We start from the raw sequence: 24655 nt of genomic DNA, 5'->3' as shown, positions 1-24655 counted from the left end.
TGGATCCCTGGCAGTGCCCAAGGCCAGGCTGGGCAGGGCTGGGAGCAGCCTGGGACAGTGGGAGGTGACCCTGCCCACGGCAGGGGTGGGATGGTCTCTAATGACCCTTCCCAGCCAAACCATTCAATTATCCCTTGATTCCATTATTCCAATATTCTGTGATTGTGTGTTTCCATGTTTCCAGTGATTCCACGATTCCATAATTACAACGTTTCCATGGTTCTTATGATCCCAATGATTCATTTATCCAGTGATTCCACGTTTCCCCTATTGCAGTGTTCCATGATCTCGATGTTCCCCCATCCCGGTGTGTTCCCCCCGTCCCGGTGTGTTCCCCCCCATCCCGGTGTGTGTTCCCCCCCATCCCGGTGTGTGTTCCCCCCCATCCCGGTGTGTGTTCCCCCCCATCCCGGTGTGTATTTCCCCCATCCCGGTGTGTGTTTCCCCCGTCCCGGTGTTTCCCGCTCTCTCCGTTCCCTCTTGGGCAGCGGGTCCGTAGCGCCCCCTGGCGGCCCGGGCAGCTCTGTGGCGGAGCGGTGTCCGGGGGTCGCGGGTTCGATCCCCGCTCTGGCCGTTCCGTGCTCCGGGCCCGTGGGGCGGCGCCGCTCCGCCCTCGGGGCGGCTCCTGCTCCGGGAACCGGGGCCTGCCCGGCCGTGTGTGCTCCGGGGCCATGGCCGAGCCGTGCCCGGGCCTGGCCCTGCGCTTCCAGCGCCGCTTCCTGGCGGCGCGGCCGCTCCGCTCGCTGCCCTGGCCGGTACGGAGGGGCCGGGCGGGGGGAGGCGGCACTGCGGCGTTGTTAATTTATTTATTTATCTATTTATCCCGTTCTAGGAACTCGAGCAAAGCCTGCGGACCGCGCCGGACTCCGCGCTGCTGGCGGATATTCTGCACAAGGTGAGGAGCGGCTCGGAGTCACCCCCGTGCCATCACCGGGGTGTCCCAAATCCGCCGGAATTGCTCAGAAATACGGAGATCGGTGATCTGGTGTTGCAGTGCTTCTTTAGGTCCCGCAGAACCGCAGATTTCCTTCTTTGCCCGGTATTTGGGTGTTCTTAGATCAAAACAGACCCGCGTGCCGGAGCACTGATGTGGTGGTGAATGGCTCCGGGATGCTCGGGATACAGGGATGGGGGTGCTAAACTGTCCCTGCGGATCACAAATCAGGCAGCAAGCCAAAACGGAAAGAAGGAAGAGCAAAATAAAGAGGAGAGGAAATTGGATTATTCTCACTCTGTTTTCCTCTTTGCTCTATTAAAAAATGATATTTTTGTTGCCACAAAAAGTAAGAACTCTGTGGCCACAGTTCTGTAAACTCACAAGCCTGTCAGAAATGATCCCATTTCAATTTCTGGCTTAGCATCTCTTGTACAGACTAAATTCCAAAATATTTCATGGCTCCCAGACCCAATTAATGGTCCTGCTGTGGTCCTTAGTGCCTTTCCTAAACCCTGCCCTGGGTAATTGGTTTCCATGGTTCTTCTCATTGTAGACAATTCTTCACCCTCTGTGTGTGAAATATCCTCCTTCAGCCAAGTACAGGAGGTGCTTCTTGACTGAGCTCATCAAAAAGGTACCTCCTGCTTTTCAGCTTATTTTTCACTTGTTTTTCTCTCTTTTTTTTTTTTTTTCCCATGAGAATACCCCATGTAATAACCAACCACAACATTCAGTGTAAATACTCTGTACTAAAATGGGGCTTAGGGTGCAGTTGTTTTCTCTTTCATGACAATGTGATGCTCAGAGCTGCCCTGTTCTCCTCCCCCACAGCTGGAATCCACAGCTGCTGAACCCCTGGATGAACTCTACGAGGCACTGGCAGATGTTCTGAAAGAAGAAGAAGAATCTACTCACTGTTACAAAAACTACTTACTGGTAAAAACTGACTCTGCACTGTTCTAAACCACATTTACTCACCCAAATGAAGCAATAATTGGCTTTAAAAACACCCACCTTTACTGTAAATGCAGGGTGCCCTGACAAAGGCAGGAATGATGCATCTGACTCCATGTTTTCAGAAAGCTAATTTATTACTATTATATTAAAGGATACAATACTAAAGAATACAGAAAGGATACTTACAGAATGCTAAAAAGATAATAATGAAAACTTGTGACTCTTTCTAGAGTCCTGACACAGCTTGGCACTGATTGGCCAAAGAGTGAAAACAACTCACAGCAGAATGCAATGAAACAATCACCTGTGGGTAAACAATCTGCAGACACATTCCAGATGAGCACAGCACAGGAGAAGCAAATGAGATAAGAATTGTTTTCCTTTTCTCTGAGGCCTCTCATGCTGCCTTTCAGCTTCCCAGGAGAAAAACCCTGGGTGAAGGAATTTCTTCAGGGAATGTGAATGCAACGCACCCTGAAGCCTGGAGTGCTTCCTGCCTTTTTCCAGGTGCTCCTGTTGATTGTAAGCTCTCAGTCATGGCCTGTGCTGATGCATCTTTGCCTCTCTGTGTCCTGCAGCCCTCGGGGGACTGTGTGAGCCTCTGTGAGAGCACAGCGCTGATCTCCGGGGGCACCACGGGGCTCCTCACCTGGGAGGCTGCCCTGCACCTGGCCCAGTGGGCCCTGCAGAACCCCAGCCTCTTCAGGGGCAGGTATGGCAGCACCACAGAGCTCTGATCCTGCAGGGTCACCCAGGGCTTTGGCTGGAAGGGACATATTCCATGGGCAGGGACACCTCCCACTGTCCCAGGCTGCTCCCAGCCCTGCCCAGCCTGGCCTTGGGCACTGCCAGGGATGCAGGGGCAGCCACAGCTGCTCTGGGCACCCTGTGCCAGGGCCTGCCCACCCTCACAGGGAACAATTCCCAATTCCCAATATCCCATCCATCCCTGCCCTCTGGCAGTGGGAGCCATTCCCTGTGTCCTGTCCCTCCATCCCTTGTCCCCAGTCCCTCTGCAGCTCTCCTGGAGCCCCTTCAGGCCCTGGCAGGGGCTCTGAGGTGTCCCTGGAGCTTCTCCTCTCCAGGTGAGCACCCCCAGCTCTCCCAGCCTGGCTCCAGCCCTTTGGTACTGTGAGCTACACTACTGTAGTTTAATAACAGAAATATTTAATAACAGATTATGCACCCAAAATAACTGACATGACACCCTTTTGCTGCTGAGTAATTGCTGCTCTTGTCTGTTCTGCCAACTTTAACCCAGGAGAGGGCCTGGTTTGGGATGGCACCCTTGCACTGTGCAGTCTGACCTGCTCTGTCAGAGGTCAACTGTTCAGTTTTCAGTAATTTCATTAATGACCTTCACCTCATGATGGAATTCACGAAGGATTATTTACATTAGATTAGTGTGCAGCTCTGATCACATCATTTCCAATTTATTTATAAGCAGTCAAGATGAGCAAGGAGTTTTGAGGAAAGATAATTTAATAATAATTAAACTCACAGGGGAAGGCACTGTGCTGCCCAGTGTCTGTTTCTCTCCACTGACTAAAAGCTGGAGAGCCAGCTCAGGAGGAAACAACTTTGCTGCAGATGGCCAAAGCCAGGTGGGAATGTCTCTCCTCCCTGTGGTGGGAATGCTTTGTGCCTTACAGAAATCAGCATTTCAGCTAATTAATTTTATGCTGACAATTCCACCCTCAGTTATTCCCAGCTCTCCAGTTGTTTGGGACAAAGGTTAGATTGTGGACGGTTCACTCAAAAATTATTGTAATTATCTGGAACTGATTTTACCTTTAATTATATTTAGAATGTTTTGATTTTAACTCAATGCAGAGTCCTGATAGTCCTTTTTACTCCATTACCCTCAGGACAATCCTGGAACTGGGAAGTGGGGTTGGCTTCACTGGAATTGCCATCTGCAAGAGCTGCCAACCCAGGACATTCATATTCAGTGACTGCCACCCCCGTGTTCTCAGCCAGCTGGGGGAGAACCTGCAGCTGAACGGCCTCAGCCCGGAGCCTGACGGGACCTGGAGCCCCCAGACAGAGTCCCAAGGACAGGAGGGGGAAGGACAGAGCTGCCAAACCCCAAAAGTGATTGTGGCTGAGCTGGATTGGGGCTCAGTGACAGAGAAACAGCTGCTGCCTCTCAGAGCTGATGTTGTGATTGCAGCAGGTACCACAGGGAGCAGGGGTGGGCAGGGCTCAGCAACCCCAGCAGCCTCTTGAGGAGTAACAAATAACAACAACCAACTACAGACTGTGTTAGGACTTGTCTGTGTATAAAATCAGAGGGAGATCTATAAAAAATTAGTCGTGGAAAACCTAGTGGCAGTAGGATGATGGTGGTGATACCCAGTGAGAGCAGAATGCCTCAGCTGTAGGACTTACACCCTGATTTGGGGCTTTGCAAAGAAAAAACCTGAGAATCCAGGTGCAAAAATGTCTTTGGCATCCCAGGTATCACAGGATGCAGTGATTGGGAATTGTATAAAATGAAGTCCCTGCATGGTACCTAATGGCAGTGACACTGCTCAGTGCCCAAACCAGCCCCAGCTGCACTCTGAAGGGAAGAGCTGAGGGGCACTGACATCTCTCTATTTGCTGTTACTCACTGCAGCACGAGTAACTGCAGTGGAGCACACACCTGCACTCCTCTGTGTAGGAAACCTGCACACCTGCACACCTCAGTGTAGGAAACCTTCACACCTGCACTCCTCAGTGTAGGAAACCTTCACACCTGCACACCTCAGTGTAGGAAACCTTCACACCTGCACTCCTCTGTGTAGGAAACAGCCCCCCCTGAGCATCAGCACTCTGCTCCCCTTGGTGTTCCCTGACCTCTCAGCACCATTTCTGCTCTCCAGGGAATGACTCCAGATGAAAACTCCTTGGCAGCAGCTTCTAAACCACTCATTCCTAACAAGGCAGCTTTGTTTTGCCAGGGGCAGTGGGAACAGAGCACCAACACTCAGTGGTTCTGCTGCCTCCCTTAGGATGGGCTTAAATAAAATATCTGACAATCCATTTACAAAAAGGAGCACTGATTTTTAGTGATGAGGGCATAGCCCATAAAATATCAATATTCTCCTGCACTGTGAAGATTTTATTTCTGCTTTGCAGTTTTTTGTCCGGTTTTTGCTCAATTCTCAATAAATATTGTATGTTTTTTTTTCTTTTAGATGTGGTGTATGATCCTGAGATAATTGTAGCCCTCATTGGGATGCTACAGAAACTCTCCACCTCCAGAGCAGACAGGAAAGCTCCTGAGGTGTTCATTGCCTCCACAATCCGAAATCCAGCCACGTATCAGCTGTTCCAGGCTGAGCTGGGTGGGTGCTGTTCCATCCAGAGCTCAATAGTTCTGCCTTTTTGCCTTTTCCCATTCCTTGTTTTGTGGTAGAGGAGCAGGAGCATTGTCCAAGGGCAGGATCTTATCCTAGAGCTGGATTTAGGAGCAGTGGCTTTTGCACATGGATTTCATCAGCTTGGAACTCACCTTTGGGTCCATCCTGGCTATCACAGCTCACATCTGTGAGGGATGATTTGTAATCTGGTGCCAGTAGGAAATAAAAAGAGGTTTAAGCTTAAAGGAGGGAGCCATCAGTGCTGCACTGTCAGTGATAACAGCTAAGATGCAGCCTAAACCCTTAATCTTATCTTACTTGTTCCTTGACCTGACTCTATTTTCACTTTTTCTCTTTTGACAAAAAAACCCCAACTAGAGATTAAGTAAAATAGATTTGGGGATTTTTCTTCATATAAACTCCTAAGGCCTATCTTTTGCAGTGTCAGCTGGTGTTCACCACCTGGACCTGATGATCCCTGTGGGTTCCTTCAGCTCAGGATATTCTGGGAAATTCTGGTTAATTCACAAAGTGACACTGAGTGTTCAGCACAGCCATTTATGGGATTTTTACAAAAACACTCATAAGCATTTGCCTGACAATCACAGCATGCTAAAGATCTCTCCTTACAGAACTTGTCATGCAACTTTTGCTCTTCATTTTATTAGGCATAAATATGATTCTCAGTGTTTCTCTTCACAGATAAAGCTGGGATCAGGTGGCAGGTGATTCCAAGCCACAGCAGCTGTAATTTTCTCTGTGATGTGCAGCCAGATGTAACTATTCTACAGCTATTTGTATAACAGCAAATAGAACTGGAATTTAGAGACCAACAGGAGCTGTGTCAGCCTTGTAACAAGATTATCCTGAATTGTGGAAAGGAGGTTCTGAGGATACAGCTGGACACATGGAGTCCTTCCTCTAATTCCCAGCATGGATCCAAGCCTGCAGCTGCCCCTGGGAAGTGACTGAACCTCAAGCAACAGGAACCAAAAAGCCCGAATCACACTTCACTTGGATTCTGTAGAAGACAGCAGAATTCAAGCAGGGATTTTTCCCAACTCTGTTGTGATTTGTAAGTATTGGGGGCAACCTGCAAATCACAGGGTGAGGATCTCCCAGACAAGGGAGCAGAGCAATGTTTCAGAGTAATCAGTGGGTTTTGGTTTTAAAACCAGCTGTAATAATCTACTCTGGTGTTTTTCTGTGTATATTTGCAGTTTGGGTTGGCTTAAAAACCCCCAATAAACAGTGAGCAGTACCTGCAGCTGTGTCCCAGGATGACTCTGCTGTAAATCAGGTGCATCTTCACTCTGCAGTGATGATGAGTCAGAATTGTTGTCCCTTTCTCTCACAGTGGCTGCTGGGAATCCAGGCAGGGCTGGCAGTGGAAAAGGAATCTCTCTCCATAGCAGTGTTCCAGGGATCCTGCAAACAGGACTGAGCTCCCCTGCTCTGAAACCTCCCATCATCATTCATCCCTCTCTGTTGGGCAGCACTGGTCCTGAAGCACAAACATTAAAGTGATGCTCATTCTTCTCTTTTAGCTTCCTTTTCTCTACTAAAAACTACTTGAAATGAAATGAAAACACTTCAGCCTCCTCCTTCTGTAGCAATGGAGAGAAAACTGATGATACCTAACTTGAAACCTGAAGAATCTTCTTATTCTTCAAGCTTAAGGAGACCACGACTGCTGGGATCAAGCAGAACCCCAGGCCAGGTTTTGGCTCCCTGTCCCCAAAAAGAACTCAAAGTTGTTATTTCCAGAGTAAACACAAACTGGCAGCCCACACAGGAGCTCCTTTATCTCCCCTCACACAAAATTCAAGACAAAGGTTCTGTATAGAGCTCGTTTTGGATCTAAAAAGTTTTGTTCTATGAAGAGGAAACCTCTCTAAAGCCTTTGGCATTAGTGTTTAATCAGAAAAGTGCCTAATTTACCTCCATGTGCACAAGAATGGCCAAATCTCTAGAAAGGATTTTGACTGAAAACAGGAAAAAAACCACTAAAAAACAGGCAAATCAATCTTTAGGAATCATTCTTCAATCCATAAGCTGGAAGTTTTGCCAAATTCCTGCAGTAAAGCAACTTGACCCTATATTTACCTTTTCTCTTTTGACAAAAGCAGATATTCAAGAGTTGCTCAGAGTTTAAAACTGCTGGTTCAGAGCCCAGTCCTCACTCCCAGCCTGAAGCAGGAGCTCTGTGAGAAGCAGTAAACACATTCCAAGCCAAGTTACCAATGACTGACATCTGTTTTATCATCAAAAAGTTGATGAAAAAAATCTTGTAAGCATTAGGCTTGCATGTGAATACTGAGCTTAACAAAAAGCTGAAGGCTGTACCTGAGTAAGCACTCACAAAGCAAAGTGCCTTTTGACTAAGTTATACATACTTTGTTCATGTATTTTGGGTTTATTTTTCCCTTTTCTGTTCAAGAAGATAGGAATTTTAGGTCCTTTCCCAAGGTAAATGGGCACATTCATTTCAGAGTACAGGGACAACACTCACTGCAAGCTCTGCTTTGCTCCAAGTGCCCAGTAAAGCTGTCACACACCAGTGCTGTGCTTCCACACCCTTGCACACATTGTCAAAAGGAAAAACAACTTGGAAACAAAATGGTTCTGTCCCAATAAATCCACACAGGAATATTCAGTGCTCGGGCAATTACTGGCCATCAAACTGACCAGATTAAATGAAACAATTCCAATGAAAAGCATCTGCCATGTGCCAAAGAAACCATACCCAAATCACCTACTGAGGTGCTGACTGTACAGGATGTGAAGCTGGTCATAGTTTCTATCTGTTTTCAAGGATCTTCACCAAAAGAAGCAGCACAGGTTCTCACACAACAAACAGCTCAGCACCTCCAGCACCTCCTACTCACCCAGGAAGCTGAAACTGTACAGGAAGAGTGTGAGAGCCAAGAAAAGGAGTTAGAAACTCTTAAGTGCAGACAATACAAAATCTTTATTCACTGTTCCCCAATCCCTGCAGCTGCAGGGATGTGTCTGACACCCTCCTGCCCCATCAGTCCCTGCTGCCCAGCAAGGGAAGGACAGTCTGGTCCCAGCTCTGCTCCCAGCGCAGCTGCCGCGACTCGCGCAGGTTCTCTCGGAAGCGCTGAAGTTTCCCTTCCAGGCTGGGGAAATCCAAGAAAAGCATCTGTAATTTAACAAACAAAACCACAGAAAAATAACTGTGAGGTTCCATTTCAGGCTCATTCCAGCCTCCCCTCAACTACAGCTGCAGTTCTGGGGTCTGGCCCCATGAAGAGAGACCAAGGACAGAGTTTGAAATGCTTTTTTCAGGTTCACATTCACACAGAAGTGAGGCAGACAATGCTCACCAGGCCAGGCCAGCCTTGTGAAAATGTAAAACAGGTGATGTTAGACCTGAAAAGCCTGCTCACACAGTGGCACCTCTGGGGTTATTTCTGGGGGGAAAGAAATCAGTCAGAGCCTTTACCTTCAGCTGCTTTGCAAGTTCCTGTGAGTCCCTGAATATCAGCCCATTCTCATTGTGCTTCACCAGCTCGTGTAAACTGTGAAAAAAGACACAAAAAAAGGAGAACTGAGGCAAAAAGCAGTGAGTGGGACATTTGCAGTGCTGCACAGTGACATCCAAAGGGACCAGACCAGGGTGTCTGTATCATTATGGCCCCACAGCTGACATCAGGAGTCACACAGGCAGTATTAAACAGTTAAACACTTCTTCTCCTTTCTATGTCAGACCAAATCTACCACAACTGTACCAAAGGGCCCTCATTCTGTCTTTGTGCCACTCATCTGCACATCCATTAAAAACCAGGGCAATTATCACTTTAAAACTAATTCTTGTTCCACAAGGAAAATCTGTCCATGATCCATCATGAAATCTTCACAGGAATTTATCTTCTTTATAAAGCTGCTGTTTTCCCAAAGGACCATTAATTCCAAGAATGCCCAAGCACACACTCAGCCTTTCACTGAACAGGTGTCTATGCAGAAAAAAGATTGTTTTTAATTAAATATATGGAAACAGTGCAATACAGGGATTTTTTAAGACAAGTATTTGCATTAAATGCTCCCAAGTTTTTAGAAACTAGTATTAATTTTTAAACTTAAACCAACCTTGATTTCTATCTTAATTAATTTTTAAAATGGCAGAATACAGGGATCTCATTGAATTCCTGCAGTAGCTGCTGAACTCTGGCTTTGTAAGAATATTGCTTTATGTGATTGCCTCGAGCTGTAACAGAAGAAGCTCTTACCATTCAAAATGTATTGCACACACAGGTAAACAGCAGCCAAACATATCCACCACCTTCATGGGCAAATCCAAACCACTGGAGGATTTATGGAGACACACCCCCAGGTCTGCTGAGCCTGAAATCCAACACAACACAGTCTGAACTCTCTGAAAGCAGCTCCTCTGTCCTGCAAACCTTCATTTTCCTGCTGCTTTGGATGGTGCAAGTGAAACTTTCAACTACCCAGACACAATTTCAAGCAATCAGGGAAAAAAATAAAGCATAGTGTGTTCTGGACTCAAAATTAGTTATGTTTTAGAAAAATGGTGAGTGCATGTTAAATTAAAGAGGATTTTGAAGTTTTATGTATCTTAAAACAGCCTTTCTGCTTCTTAATCTGTTAAAAATGGGCAAGAAAAGGAAAATCCCATCCCAACCCCATCAGTAAACACTGTGACCTCACTAGTTACCTCTCCCAGCTGAAGGCAGCTCAAACAGAGGAACTGTAGTGTGATTTTACAGGCATTTTGTTTATTATTTAAAAAGGACCAAATAAACAGGGTTTTATAGCCACATAGACTGTCAGGCTCTAACCCTGCAGAATGAAGATCACATTGAATTTGTATTTTATAACTCTTTTACTCCCCCTTTGTGCTGTTGCAATGAAGATGCTGAAGGAATAACATTCCAATGACATGTTAATTTAGAATTTCAGCTACTTTTGGTTGCTCAGCCAACAACATTTTAATTTCATTTACTGGCCTGACCCTGAAGGTAAAGTAGAACAGGCACTGGAATCTGTATTTCAGCACAGCTGGAAGAAACAAAGAGTGCCCAGGACAGGCTGAAACAGCACAGCTACTTCTTGGGAAAGCAAGGAAAAGCCAGCCAGAGGAATTTCCAACAATTCTTTGCTGGAATGAGTCAAATCCATGAATATCCTGTCACTAACAGCAACATTCCTGACTGTGTTCTCCCAGTCTGCATCAGCCCCTGCAACTGTGCTGAGCTGTTTCCCACACTTCCTCAAGGCTTTTCCATCTCCCACTGTTTACCAAGCAGAAGAGGGTAATCCTCAGCCTCCAGCCATGGGGTACAGATCTGGATGTGTTTAAAGTGCAGCTTTTGGATCAGCCCATTGTAGTAATCTTTTAGAGGTCCTTTACCTGTGTAAAACAGAAAAAAAAAAGTTTTATCCAGATGACTGAAAACAGTGTGGCCTGTGAAATGCAAGCTCCTGTTGGATCAGGAGCACATATAGGATACAACACTTGTGGTACCCCAAAAAGACATGAAAAATCTTAAGTTTCCTTGAAAGGAATGTGCACATGGACTTCTCTTATTCAGTATTTCAATGAGTTTCCCATCAATGGAGAATAATGGAGTTTTTAAGGTTGGAAAATCCCTCTCAGACCAAGCCCAGCTGTTCCCCAGCACTGCCAGGGCCAACACTGACCCTGAATGTCACACCCCCATGGCTTTCAATTCCCCCAGGCATGGTGAATCCATCCACCACTGCCCTGGCAGCTGTGCCAGTGCCTGACACCCTTCCCATGCAGGAATTCTCCCAATACCCAGCCTAAGCCTCCCCTGGCACAGCTTAGGCTGCTCCCCCTGACATTGCTTTTGCAGCATCATCTCAACATGGGCCTTAGAGTGTTTTTCATGCAGAGCTGGAGCAGACAGGGAGGCTCCTTAAGATGTGCCATAATTGGTGGATGGTGCAATAACTCAGCTGGAAATCACTGTCCTGATAACCAGCACAAAGGCAACAGTCCCTCCTCTCTGCCACCAGCAACAGAAGAGTCAGCACAGAACAAAAGTGACAACTGAACCCTCTGCTGGCACTGAAGAATTGTAACACAAACATCCTCACCTGTTATCACACACACCAAAGCTGGAAGTGCAGCTCCCTCCTCAATAAACCTCTCATAATCTGGAGAAGATAAAAACTGGTCAGAGCTGACAGGGTGCTTGGCTGAAGAGTGGTGACAGTGCATGAATTATTGAGCTTCTCACCACAAGCAATTTCCTTACAAGCATGTATGAGTAACACAGCAGTAAATCCAGCAATGTTAACATTTACATTTCCTCCAGAAATAAATCAGGCTGTTTGTGCATGAAGCATTTCTTCAACTGCTCCCCAGTCAATTGCTTCAATAGATCAATTTGGAACTGCAGCTGCAAAGTCTACAAGACAAGACAAAGCATTCCCTCCCTTCCCATTAGCAGATACCTGTGGAGAGCAGATGTAATAGCTCAGAAAATAAAACTGCAGTTTAGGAGACAGTTAGAGATTTAACTCCCCCTGACAACTCCTCTAATTGAATTCAGATGTTGCACTGCTGTATTTCAATTACTAATCTGAAATTAGTGCTAATTAATCAAATACAACTGCATTTTCACCTGAATATGGAAGCATTGCTCTTTAGCAAAACCCTTCTTAAGTGGCCAGAAGACCTCTTTGAAAGAGTGAGACCAATTCCTTCATACCAACCTTCTAAAGCTCTTAAAAGGACTGAGAAGTCTTCATCCTCTGAAAGAGAAGGTTTTATTAGTAACATTCATATTTCTACCATTTAAAATTTTTTACTTGAAATAACAATTGAGATTTTTCTCACCTTCACCTACACAATTTAAACACATACCATGTACTCAAAGTTAAGTACATAGTTTGTACCTAAAGGTTACTATATACTAAAATGTTCTATTAAAAATCCCCTAGTTTATTTTCATAAATAGAAGTCCATAACCATACACAGTGTTTATTTATCTCCCTTGTGGGCAATATGACAGATAAACCAGCTACAAATACTTTATATCTTTGAAGCCATTAAAATTTGAAGCCATTAAAATTTTCTAGTTTCTGAAACTGAGAATTAAGTGTAAAAACTGCCCTGATAATTCAAAGATAAAGACAATCCTGCCCATGATCACTGGCAATGAATTTGTTTCTAATCTTTGTTCCTTTCCCCATACAGAGGGAAAATGCACATAATTGTGTAATAAACATCATCAGAAATCATGGAATCACAAATTGGAGTGGGTTGGACGGGACCTTAAAGCTCAGCTCATCCCAGCCCCCTGCCAAGGGCAGAGGCACCCTAGGGTGCAGGGTGCTCAGTAAGGAGTAAATATTTGAGTTTTTTCATCTGTTTTACACCACCATGCAAGCTGTATGTCTAGAATGAAAGCTAAAAAAACAAACAAATAGGAAGCCTCTTTTAATTATTCTTAAAGTTGGGCTCTATAATTAAAATCCAACTTCAAAAAAACCATTCATTTGTAGTATTATTTAAGTTACACAATACTTCATTGCATCGTACACACCTTGTCTTCAAATTCTCCCAGGAAAACAAAGGACAAGCAAAACTTCAAGTGTGAGAAAGCACAACCCCCCTATTTAACATGGAAAACAGAAGCGATTCCCGACCTGTCCAGCTGGTGCTGCTGATGAGAAGGGCGGGCCGGCCCCTGGCCCTGAGCACGCTGCCACTGCTGCCGTCCCTCTGGGTGAAGGCCGACCTGGCACCCATTCCCACACATTTGGCTTCAGATTCAAGCTCAACTTGTCTAGGAACAGAATCATTGCAACAGAAATACCAGGACAGGGCAGGCCATTTTTCCCTCTTTCCTGCTGCTACAGGCACAATTCCACTTTCCAGCCAAATGTTTTCCTTCACAAGCTGAGCAGTCAGGTTCCCTTTCCACAGTCTGTCTCACACCACAGCATGGAGGCCAACAGCACATTTACTTAACTCAGAACTTATGTAGTTTGATTTTTTAAGATTTTCTAAGCTTTTTGATGTTTACATTCTTGTAACGAACTTTCTCACACACTTTCTGTAAATAACTTTTTGGTTTGCATTCTTTTATAGAGGAAGAGAAATTTGATGGACTGTTGGTATGTCCAGTGTCATTGGAGAGGTGGCACTGTCACCCTCCAATCCACTGTCACTTTTAGAAATCTATAAATGTTGGAGTCAGAAAATAAACTTCCCTTTTTTCACCTTGAGAACAGTGCTGTGTTCTTGTGTTGTTTCATGTCCTATAGTGACAAACCTACACATTCTGAGCAAGGCATTTCCAAAAAATCCCCACCATGCACTGTGGATTTCACTGCTTTTTCAGGCCTTAGTTTGGTGAAGTCAAACATCTGGTACATCTGCTTTAGGTGACATCCTGCACTGCCAGAGGGGAGTGTTTAACTCTTGGACCAAGATCCTGAAAGCTGTGCACAGTAATTAAAAAAGGGATGCTATGAAGAAAGCATCCAAGCAGTGGGGTCAGTGGGAGGCAGAGCTCCACCCCAGACACTTGGCACAGAGAGCCTCAGTGCTGGTGCCAGCTGCTTTGAAAACAAAACACTTCTACTGCCTGTGTCACCACAGCTCAACCATCTCACTGCCTGTGTCACCACAGCTCAACCATCTCACTGCCTGTGTCACCACAGCTCAGTCCTCTCACTGCCTGTGTCATCACAGCTCAACCCTCTCACTGCCTGTGTCACCACAGCTCAACCATCTCACTGCCTGTGTCACCACAGCTCAGTCCTCTCACTGCCTGTGTCACCACAGCTCAGTCCTCTCACTGCCTGTGTCACCACAGCTCAGTCCTCTCACTGCCTGTGTCACCACAGCTCAATCCTCTCACTGCCTGTGTCACCACAGCTCAACCATCTCACTGCCTGTGTCACCACAGCTCAATTGTCTCACTGCCTGTGTCACCACAGCTCAATCCTCTCACTGCCTGTGTCACCACAGCTCAATCCTCTCACTGCCTGTGTCACCACAGCTCAGCCCTCTCACTGCCTGTGTCACCACAGCTCAGTCCTCTCACTGCCTGTGTCACCACAGCTCAATTGTCTCACTGCCTGTGTCACCACAGCTCAGTCCTCTCACTGCCTGTGTCACCACAGCTCAACCATCTCACTGCCTGTGTCACCACAGCTCAGTCCTCTCACTGCCTGTGTCACCACAGCTCAACCATCTCACTGCCTGTGTCACCACAGCTGAATCCTCTCACTGCCTGTGTCACCACAGCTCAGTGCTCTCATTGCCTGTGTCACCACAGCTCAGTCCTCTCATTTCTTCTGGCCTCTCTAGTGACAACTAAGGTGTAGGAGAGACATTCTGTGCTGTTCTTGTGAGGCAGCAAAGGCCTCCTGAAGAGAAAGGAAAGCCCCACATCTCTCCTGAGGAAGACACCAAGGTTGTCACCATGGAGATGTGATGAAGGAGTGAAAGTTAAGAGATACAGACTCTAGCTGGCTCACAGAATGACATGGCTCCTTGGTCACCCACTGAAAACTTTGTTTCTTTCCTATAACCACTGGGCAGTGAATGTGTATATTAAGTGAATGTAAATATCTTGAAAAAGTATAAAAGCAACATGTTGCTGTAATAAATCTCTCTTGCACCCTTCTGATGGAGCTGTGGTGCTTTGTGCTTTGTTGTGCTCTATGATGACACCAAGGCCTCTCAGTGCCCCCTGTGCCTGCTGGGGTCAGAATGCCCCACACAGGATTTTGGTAACTGCAGTGCCACAGCTCCACGTGCCCTGGGCAAGGATGCAGTGCTGGGGAAGGTGAAACAGGAAAGCCTTACAAATATCATTGCCTGGCAAAAGATTTTGAGAATATAGAAACTATAAGTGGGATTGAAATGCAAACAAGCTTTGAGATACCTCAGTTACTGAACAACTGGAAAACAATGGTGTGTCCAGCTGAAGGTAATCCCCTTTTGATGGAACAACACCCTCTGCTTGCAGACAGGCCCAAGGGTCAGAGCAGACCCTGCCAGCTTGGCAGAAGGGGCCCAAAGAGGAGTTTATAGGGTTTAAAATGTAACACAGTATGGTGATGTAATGATTCTTATAGGCTGTATGGAAATGCTATAGGATTTGTATCTTGTACTAGATTGGTTAGTGAGAATCAGAATATTCAACACAGAAGAAGATTTATTGTATTGTAATGGGAACTTCGCTCTCTTACCCTTTTTACTCTCTACCCTCTCATCCTCTCATCCTCTCTTCTCTCAGCCTGCTCTGAGTTGTGTTTGGCAGCTCCCAGCAGGGCCCTGCCCCCAGGCCCTTTGCAATAAACCCCAAGTTCCTGACCTGGTGCAGAGATCTCTGTCTCCATCCCGACCATCCTGCCCCCCAACACTCCTACAATGCAGGGGCAGCTGCCCTTGCCCATACCGTGCTCTGAAGGGCTCATAGTCCTTGGCAAGTTTCATAAACAAGTTGTGTTGGAGGTCTAATGGTGTTTCTTTAAAATAAGATGCTGGTCTGTCATACAATGTTACAGCCCTGGGAGGAAAGAAGAGGGCAGCTTAAATAAGATACAGATGTAACAACATGCACATGGTACAGTGGCAGGCTGCCACAATGTAATCAGAAAAAATTAACTAGAAAACTAAAGAAATAACTATACAGCAAAGCAATTTTTTGACTCTTACAACTTCCTGTATTCCTGAAGTTTACTGGAACACACCAAGGTGGGCACAAGTAACAAAGAACCCCTTTCTTGTGTGCTTATTCTAGGGGTGAAATGCACCACACTATGTGTGCTGATTTTCAAACTTACTCCATAACTGCCCCTGATCTTGAAGCCCTCAAGATAAGCTGGCAGGTCAGAGTAATTGCTCAAATCCCAGTGCCACCTGTCCCTCTCTGGCTCCACAGGCAGCCTGCAGCACACTGCCATGGCTCCTGGAGTGCCACCTCAGTCACTGGGGTGTGTTAGTTCAGAAGGATGATGAAGATTCCTGAATGCCCACACCATACTGGCCCATCACAAAACTGAGCTGATGTGTTTCAGTGGTGATGGGTGAGCTCAGGAGAGCTGCTTTTGTCAGATCCCTCTGAATCCTGAATCCTCAGGGATCTGTTCTTTCATTTACTTAGTACATACACACAATAAATTGAGGCACATGACTTACTTGATCTTGAAATTCACCCAGAGATCCTTCCTCATGGCATCAGTAACACACAGGTTATAGTCAGACAAGCGCCCAAAAAGCTTTTCATACCTGGCAAAAATGAAATATCAGTCAGAAACCACAACTGCAGCAACTGCTCCCAGTGCCCATGCTTGATGAAAGCCAAACAAAACCCAAAGAAACCCAACTGCCCCCAGAACTGAAATTTGATTGCTTTAACTACACAAAACCAATTCTATTCAGCAAGGAGCTGCTCAAAGAAGAGCTGGAGTGTAAAGCAGCATTAGAGAACAAAAAATTCAGGACTTAGAAAGAAATTCCAATAACAAGATCAACATTTGCATAGGTAGGTAAAAGCAACCCCCTCCCACATGTTCAACAAAGAAGCTGCAGAACAGAAACCACACAGCAAAGCCCAGAAACCCCTCCCTGTGCCAATTACACCCTCCCCACTGGCCTCCACTGTGAATTCACCAAGGCACATCATTTACAGGGAGCAGAAATGAGTGCACAAACCATTTTGCAAGCAGGACCAGTGGGTGGCTCCTCCCGTGACTCAGGCTCATGATGCTGTACCCATAGTTGTGCCAATCAATGATGAGGCTGCTCCCCCACCACAGCCCTGCCACCCAGGCAACAGCTATACTGGGTAAGCCTGGGGGATTCTGCTCAAAAACAAAACCAAAATAGCATCAGCTGTGACCAAGTGACAAACACAAAGCAAATACCAGAAGCAAAAATCAAATTGAAGTTGCATCACCTTAAAAGAGCTTCATCAACAGAGACTGTTTGTGTTCACTTATGAACACTGGCAGGTACTTCAAATTTAACCCTGGATCAAGATGAAAATTCCCCTCCAATAAACACACCAACATTTCCAGTAAGATTTATGCTTTACTGCCACCCATGGCAATGAAGTTTGAAAGCACAAGAACTAATAGGAAGAGAAAACTTGACTTGTTAACAGACCAATCCAAGTTTAGAGCCAAAAAATACCTGCATACAGGTTTACACCACTGAAGAGGCCAGCTCAGCTCTGAAATAATTACAACCATGTCTGAGATGGCCAAAACCACCCTGTGAAGCATTTATTTGTACTGAAATCAGTCCCAACACAAAACATACCTGAAGGAGAATGTAGGATGGCTGCTCTATCCTCAGCAATGTGTACAGTAACTGCACTGACTGCACGAGCACCTTCAGGACATACTGCAAAAGCTTTGGCCCCACTGCAGAGTGACAGAAAAACAGGTAAGAGTATTACAGCTCTCTCCACAGAAATGTGAATGTCAGAACCAGCCAGCTCTGCAGAGACAGGGCAGAATAACATGAAAATGGAAACACTTTACCAATGACCTGGGTACACCAGGGGCACCCTGAGCAAATTTGCACCAAGCTGGGTGAGAGTGTCAATGTGCTGGAGGGTGGGAAGGCTCTGCAGAGGGATCTGGACAGGCTGGATCACTCCAAGGCAGACACTGAGGGGCTGGAGCATGTCCAGGGGAGGGAACAAAGATGGGGAAGGGGCTGGAGCACCAGGAGGGGCTGAGGGAGCTGGGAAGGGGCTCAGCCTGGAGAAAAGGAGGCTCAGGGGGGACCTTGTGGCTCTGCACAGCTCCTGCCAGGAGGGGACAGCCGGGGGGTCGGGCTCTGCTCCCAAGGAACAGGGACAGGACAAGGGGAAATGGCCCCAAGCTGTGCCAGGGGAGGGTTAGGTTGGATATTGGAAACATTTCTTCATGGAAAGGGTGGTCAGGCATGGGCACAGCTGTGCAGGGCAGTGGTGGGGTGCTCGTCCTTGGAGGGGTTTAAAGATGTGGATGTGGCACTTGGGGACATGGGTCACTGGTGGCCTTGGCAGTGTTGGGGGAATGGTTGAACTCAATGGTCTTAGAAGGCTTTACCAACCTTTGTGGTTTTATTCTATGATCACTGTAAAGCCATGTAAACATCTCGTGATCCCTACAAATTCTCATTCTGTATTTTGTATAGAAAGAAATCCTACACTCATTGAATGGTTTGGGTTGGAAAGGACCTTAAAGCTCATCTCATCCCACCCCCTGCCATGGCAGGGACACCTCCCACCATCCCAGGTCACTCCCAGCCCTGCCCAGCCTGGCCTTGGACACTGCCAGGGATCCAGGGGCAGCCACAGCTGCTCTGGGCAACAGGGCTAAACGCAAGGTAGGGGAGAAAGAGGCAGAATGAAAATCATGTCCACATTTCACTGTGAAATGCACCAATTTGACACGTGAACAGCACCAATGCACCAGCAGTGTTTATCTCCAGGGCTCCTGTTTAAAGAGAAAGGCAGAGCAGGGTGGGAGCCGGGCGTGCGGCGGGGCTGGGCCCGCACACGCTGCGGGCTCTTCACGCTGCCCCGTTCCCCCGCAGCCTCGGCTCCCGGCCCGGCCCTCACGCACCTCGCAGCCCGCTCAGCTCCGCCACGGGCACCAGCCGGATGTTCTCGGAGTGCAGCACGTCCCGGTGCGGCCGGCTCTCTGCGGGGGGAGAGCCCGGTCAGCGGCCGGCTCTCTGCGGGGGCAGAGCCCGGCCCCGCGGCCCCGCGGCCCCTCACTCACGGAGGTAGCCCAGCAGCGCGACCTCCCGCCCGTGGCGGGCCAGCGCCAAGGCGTGGTACTGCATCCGCGGGCTGCGGCCCAGGTCCCCCAGCACGGCCACGCACACCCGGCCCGCGCCGCCCGCCCGCCGCCGCCGCCGCCACAGCAGCAGGAGCAGCAGAGCCGCCACCACCGCCCACAGAGCCGGCCACAGCCCCGGCCACAGGCCCTGCCACGGCCACGGCGCCGCTGCGGCCATCTTGGAGCGCCCAGGGCGGGAAGGGCGCGCCGCGAGCGCCCCCTGGCGGGGCGGAGGGGCAGCTCTGAGGGGACCCGGCCGGAGCGCGGTACCGGCAATTACCGAGTGAACGGTTCATTATTAAATTAATCACAGCACAGACGGGGCTTAACTAATTACAGCGGCACTGGACTCTCGTCCGCAGTGAGACAGAGTAAAGATCCATTCTGAATTAGGTGAAGTGTCTAAGAGAGGTGAAAAGTCTGTGAGGCCAAAGCTGAAGGAAGAACTCGCATGCCGAGACAGCAAGGAGACAGAGAGAGAAAAACAGAAATTACCGCAAGGTCGATCTGCCCCAGACCTAGGAATTCCTCTGATAAAGAAGAACTGGTGCTAAATGTCACACGGAATGAATATGTATGAACTTATTGTGAAACTGTATGCATATGCATTTGGAAGGGGGATAAAAGAAGACCCGAGGTCTTCAGAAGTACGCATGCCTTGTTGGGGGACTTGCGTCCGGCGCGTCGTAATAAAGGCATACCGGGCTTTACAACTTTTACAAAGTTGTGAGGTTTCTTCTTTTCTCCGCAAAACAGCAGTGTGGGGTTTTCTCGGACATTTTAGAGCATCTCAAATGTCGCAATCTCTAGTTTGTCAGAGTGACCCCGAGAAGAGTTAGAAAGTCTCTTTTCCCAGCCCGGTGCTTTAAGAGTCAGAGCTCTTAATTTCTCGGTCTCAAGGTTGTTTATTGTCCTTTATCTATAAAATTTTTTCTCCTGTGCTGATGAGGTCCGTCCAGCAGGACAGTTCCAGGCACTCTGTCTGCCCCTGGGGTGGTGTTATATCTTTATACTAAAAACTACATATACAATGTTTACAATTACTTTCCAATACCTATCACCTGTGTTAGACAGTGAGCTTCTACTCTGAACCAATCTAAAAGTGCCACCATCACAGCAGAAGATGGAGGTCAAGAAGAAGAAGGAGAAAGGCTGGACATGCCCAGTTCCCTCCATCTTGCCCCCCTGAATCCCCATACCAAAACCCCAAAATCTACTTTTTCACCCCGTGATAACTTCACTATTATTCTACCTAAACTGTTGTGGCTTGTTGGTCTTCATATAAGGTTGGTAACTTGTTCCATGGGTAATAATCAAACCCACAGGTGCTTTGGGCTCAGTGCCAGGATCTCTGAGCCCCCTGGCAGGGTCTTGGCTGTCCTGGACAGACAGAGGGATGTTCTGGGTTCCCACACTTGAAGTCAGGGTTGATTTCAGTGCAGCCCCATTACCATCCAATGCATGTGCTTTTCCTTAGTTTGAATTCAGCTAAATTCTAACCAGCCCTTCTCTAGATCTGAGTTAACACTCTATGTGTTTCTGTGCTATCCCTTGAGACTTTGTTGTCTCAATCCCTGATCCTACTAGGTACTAAATCCCTTCAACATCTGCATCCCACTGATTTCTCATATGTGTACTTAATAAACAATTTCCATCTGTTTTCATCCTGCTGATCCCTGTTTTCTGATGGAAATACAGGACAAACAGAAGCCTGATGACAGAAGCATTTGCCACTTTACCTTGGCACCATGGAAGTGACTGAACAACACGTTGAAATCATTAAGTTGTACAAGTGTTTAAAAATAAGTTCAGTTGTACTGGCCAAGTGTGGTATTTTCTGAAGCCCCCATCAAAGGGAAGAAATGATGAATCTGACTCCATGTTCTTAGAAGGCTAATTTATTATTTTATGATCTATATTATATTAAAGAATGCTATACTAAAGAATACTAAAGAATAGAGAAAGGATACAGACCAAAGGCTAAATGACAATAATGAAAAACTCGTGACTCTTTCCAGAGCCCCGACACATCTGGACAGTGATTGGCCATTAAGTAAAAACAATTCACATGAAACCAATGAACCAATCACCTGTTGGTAAACAATGTCCAACACACATTCCAAAGCAGCAAAATACAGGAGAAGAAAATGAGATCATATTTTTTTCCTTTTTCTCTGAGGCTTTTCAGCTTCCCAGGAGAAGAATCCTGGGCAAGGGGATTTTTCAAGAAAATATGATGGTGACAGGCCAAGAATCCAATAGGGTTGTCACACAATGCAGAGAGCAAATTGTATTTCTTCACTACAAACAGGGATAAAGACACAAATTAAAGATGTTGGTGACCAGAGACAGGACTGGAGCTGTGTCAGGGCAGGTTTAGGTTGGATATCAGGGGGACCAGAGGGTGCTGGCACTGCCCAGGCTGCCCAGGGAATGGGCACAGCCCCGGGGCTGCCAGAGCTCCAGGAGAGCTTGGACAGCGCTGCCAGGGATGGACAGGGTGGGATTGTTGGGGTGTCTGTGCAGGGACAGCAGCTGGATGATCCCTGTGACACTCCTCCCAACCAGGAAATGTCACAATTCCACAATTCTCTCTGCAGACCTTTTGCCCCCCCCATCTGAATGGCATCCTGCTGTTCCAGTGTTTCTCTCTCCCTTTGACAAAGGCAGATGTCAAATGTTGCATTTCCAGCGTAACTCTCCGTATTGCCTAACAGCAAGCAGGCAGTAACAATGAAACCATTGTCTCCTTTTAAAACATGTAACTAATTACAAGTGTGGGCAGACTGGTTTCACAACAAAATAAAGCCTGGAACGTTTGTTCAAAGATTCTGCTTGGAATGCATATTTTTCTACTGACAAAACATGGAATCACAGAATCTTCTGGGTGGGAAGGAACCCTCAGGGATCATCCAGTCCAGCTGCTGTCCCTGCACAGACACCCCAACAATCCCACCCTGGGCATCCCTGGCAGCTCTGTCCAAGCACTCCTGGAGCTCTGGCAGCCCCGGGGCTGTGCCCATTCCCTGGGGAGCCAAGGTTTCCTCAAGAAAAGCCCCACATCCCCTCCTGCTGTTACACACATCCATTCCAACCCGCAGGAGGTCTGATCTTGTGGGAATCCCTTCTTCCAGTCCCTCCTATCTCACCTGACAGCTCCTTGCTTGTACCATTTTAATGCAAAATGCAAATTGTTTTTCTGTTTACTTCCTTGAGTAAAGTGCAAATATCCTGGCTGCAATGGAATGAGGACTGATGGATCCTTGCAGGCTATCAGGCTATAACACCCCAACTCCATACAGCTGTATTTTCTGGCAGGTTATCAAAGTGCTTAAAATTACAAGTGTTTCAGCTTTAGGGATGCAGTGACTTTTAGTTTATGAAGGTAGAGTTGCAATAAAAGTCCTTTTGACCTGTATCATCTTCAGAGTACTTATCTGGAGAAAGATAAATAAGGTGCAGTCATCACTTCTGGCTGAGGCTCTGAGAACAGGGATGCACTTTAGAGAAATGCATTTTCAGAGACTACTGATCTCTGCCCGGAGAATTTTTCATATGTTTTGAACAGCAGTTCTCTTTTACAAAAGCCTTTTCCTGTCTCTTCTTCCTGACCATTTCAGAAATTTGGAAATGCTGTTTGCACTTACCCTAGAAATAGTGTGTTTAAGCTCCATGCCTGGTCCTCCTGCCCTTGATGGACTGCTGTGAGTGCAATAAACAGAGACAGAGCAGCCAAAATCCCTCTCACAAATGGAACTTCTCTCATCCCAGAAGTCTCCACTTCAAATGTCTCAAGCAAATCTCATGACAGCCTGCTGCTACTGTGGTTACTCTTATAGCCACATGATATATGTAGTTGGAACCTTTTAAAACCCACCTTTTAATTTTTATTTATTTATTTGCACTGAAAAAAATAACATGGAATGTTCCAGTAACAAGTATTTGCACCTGCACTGTGGGGCACAATCCTCCAAACTCACCATGACTCCAAAGGGCTGCAAGCACTGGCACTGTACTACACCATGAAGGATAAATTATGGCCATTTTTAACAGCAAAGTGATTTGCTTCTCGTGGTTTTTTCTCTTTTTGCTCCACTTTTAAAGCACAACCCCTGCCACAGTGGAGATGAAAGGAGCTGGCTGCAGAATAGACTCAGTTTGGAAGCCATTCCAGGTGGCCTGAAATGCCCCTGCAGGTGTCCCAGCCCTGAGCCCACAGCCTGGGCTGGTGCTGCTGGGACAGCCCTGGGCTTTGCCTTGGAGATGGAAAACCTCTGGTGTTTGAAGGGAGGACTGGCCCTAATGTTCCTCCAACCCTCCCCGTGCTCTAAAATAGCAAATTAATGTTATTATTTAGTACCTGCACCTGCTTTGCCTCATCTCATCTCAGCTGTTTCCCATAAACTTTTCACCAAGCCTTCCAAACTTCCTGTCAAAAGGGAAAATGGCACAGGGTCACAGAATTAACGAAGAGTTTGGATTGTAAAGACCTTAAAGACCATCTTGTTCCAACCCACTGCATGAAAAGACACTTTTAATGCTCCTTTTTCCTCAAACACTTCAAACTCTGCACCCTTCTTGCAGTTGCTGCCTTTTAACCTCACCAGCTGCTTGTCATCTGCATTATTCATTTTCCCCTCACCCAAAAAATCCCTAAGGAAGGAGTGAAGGTAAAAGAAGTGACCTAGGAAATTTTTACATAACTTCCCAAGGACAGTTTCCCCTGAATGGTTTGTATTGGCTTAGACAACTTTTCAGACAGGTACAGGTTTAGGTTATAGAATTACATTTTTTATTCCTCCCAGGGCTTAGAACAGGAAGAAAGGAGATAATCAGGAAAAGCAAAGCCAGTGTGGTTATCAGCCATAGGATAATTCAAATTAGCAATTATTAGACAAGTTTTTTTCACAACACAAGATTTTCAAATTGCAGGAAAAGAATAAAATAATTCCTAATTGTGGTCATGGCCATATTTTCAGAGCTGGATTGAACTTCAGGCTCAAGACAGAAGAATATCTGCCTTATATTCCAATATATAATTGGAATTAGTATTAGCTCTAGACATCAGCAGGCACATTCCTCTCATGATATTCACTCTGATAACAGAGAAAAACACCCACTGGCTGACCTCCACTGAGTGGAGTAAACAGAGATATTTAAAGCCTGACTTAGATTTCAGTTGGGGCTGGGGTTGTGTCTTCATGCCAAAGCTCAATGTGGTCACAAGGTGTTTTCCCAGCCCTTGCACACACATGTACTTTAGACCCTGCATTTTGGGGACATGAATGTGGTTGTGACACAACCTGGAATGGAGACTGGTTATCTTTAACAGCAGGTGCTTATCTCAATTAGTGGGGAAATCATGTGTCACTGCAAAACAAACACTGGAATTCTGGCAATGCCACCCTTTCCTCTGAGCAATTCTGGAAAAACAAGTCCCTTGAACTCCAATTATACTTAATACTAATCAGGTGGAAGGAGCTGCTTTAGAGAGGAAAGCAAACTGAAAAGCAATTCACTATGTGGAAAGGAGACACGATTCCTTTTTGAAGTACTGCTTTGTTTTTCATTCCAATTTGGAAGAGGTTTCTGTTCC

General features: G+C 46.6%; 2 protein-coding genes across 5 annotated transcripts; one reads left to right on the top strand and one right to left on the bottom strand.

The window, feature by feature from the left end:
* Positions 1–631: 631 nt before the first annotated feature.
* On the top strand, positions 632–8107 carry EEF2KMT (eukaryotic elongation factor 2 lysine methyltransferase). 4 transcript variants are annotated; one of them, XR_009115312.1, is made up of 9 exons: positions 648–755; positions 833–895; positions 1491–1571; positions 1769–1873; positions 2473–2606; positions 3763–4070; positions 5077–5226; positions 5944–6316; positions 6599–8107. XR_009115312.1 is itself a non-coding variant. In XM_058035579.1 (8 exons), exons 1-8 carry the CDS (start codon positions 672–674, stop codon positions 6042–6044), a joined length of 1026 nt encoding a protein of 341 aa, XP_057891562.1. In that variant the 5' UTR covers positions 632–671; the 3' UTR covers positions 6045–6508. The 4 variants fall into 4 exon arrangements, 3 of the variants coding, with proteins under 3 accessions (XP_057891562.1, XP_057891560.1, XP_057891561.1); XM_058035579.1 differs by lacking the exon at positions 6599–8107 and having other exon boundaries at positions 632–755; positions 5944–6508; XM_058035577.1 differs by lacking the exon at positions 6599–8107 and having other exon boundaries at positions 3871–4070; positions 5944–6508.
* An 81-nt stretch (positions 8108–8188) lies between these two features.
* Positions 8189–19237, bottom strand: ALG1 (ALG1 chitobiosyldiphosphodolichol beta-mannosyltransferase). Its single transcript, XM_058035844.1, has 13 exons — positions 19000–19237; positions 18841–18918; positions 17543–17646; positions 16934–17082; positions 16418–16507; positions 15675–15785; positions 12907–13046; positions 11971–12009; positions 11350–11409; positions 10529–10639; positions 9495–9609; positions 8711–8786; positions 8189–8407 (listed from the first exon to the last, which is right to left on the bottom strand). Exons 1-13 carry the CDS (start codon positions 19235–19237, stop codon positions 8273–8275), a joined length of 1446 nt encoding a protein of 481 aa, XP_057891827.1. The 3' UTR covers positions 8189–8272.
* Between the last annotated feature and the right edge of the window lie 5418 nt (positions 19238–24655).

This window comes from Melospiza georgiana, chromosome 16, assembly GCF_028018845.1.
Source record: "Melospiza georgiana isolate bMelGeo1 chromosome 16, bMelGeo1.pri, whole genome shotgun sequence".
NCBI lineage: Eukaryota > Metazoa > Chordata > Aves > Passeriformes > Passerellidae > Melospiza > Melospiza georgiana.
This window is presented reverse-complemented; position numbering and strand designations above follow the sequence as displayed.

What these genes read in the sequence shown, in the direction of transcription:
- EEF2KMT (XM_058035579.1), top strand. Translation starts at nt 672, where the DNA reads ATGGCCGAGCCGTGCCCGGGCCTGGCCCTGCGCTTCCAGCGCCGCTTC. An exon ending in GTTACAAAAACTACTTACTG is followed by an intron (nt 1,874 to 2,472) that starts GTAAAAACTGAC and finishes TGTGTCCTGCAG; the next exon opens with CCCTCGGGGGACTGTGTGAG. An exon ending in GCTGTTCCAGGCTGAGCTGG is followed by an intron (nt 5,227 to 5,943) that starts GTGGGTGCTGTT and finishes TTCTCTTCACAG; the next exon opens with ATAAAGCTGGGATCAGGTGG.
- ALG1 (XM_058035844.1), bottom strand. Translation starts at nt 19,237, where the DNA reads ATGGCCGCAGCGGCGCCGTGGCCGTGGCAGGGCCTGTGGCCGGGGCTG. An exon ending in TATGAGCCCTTCAGAGCACG is followed by an intron (nt 13,047 to 15,674) that starts GTATGGGCAAGG and finishes TTCTGTTCCTAG; the next exon opens with ACAAGTTGAGCTTGAATCTG. An exon ending in GGATTACCCTCTTCTGCTTG is followed by an intron (nt 9,610 to 10,528) that starts GTAAACAGTGGG and finishes GTTGGATTTCAG; the next exon opens with GCTCAGCAGACCTGGGGGTG.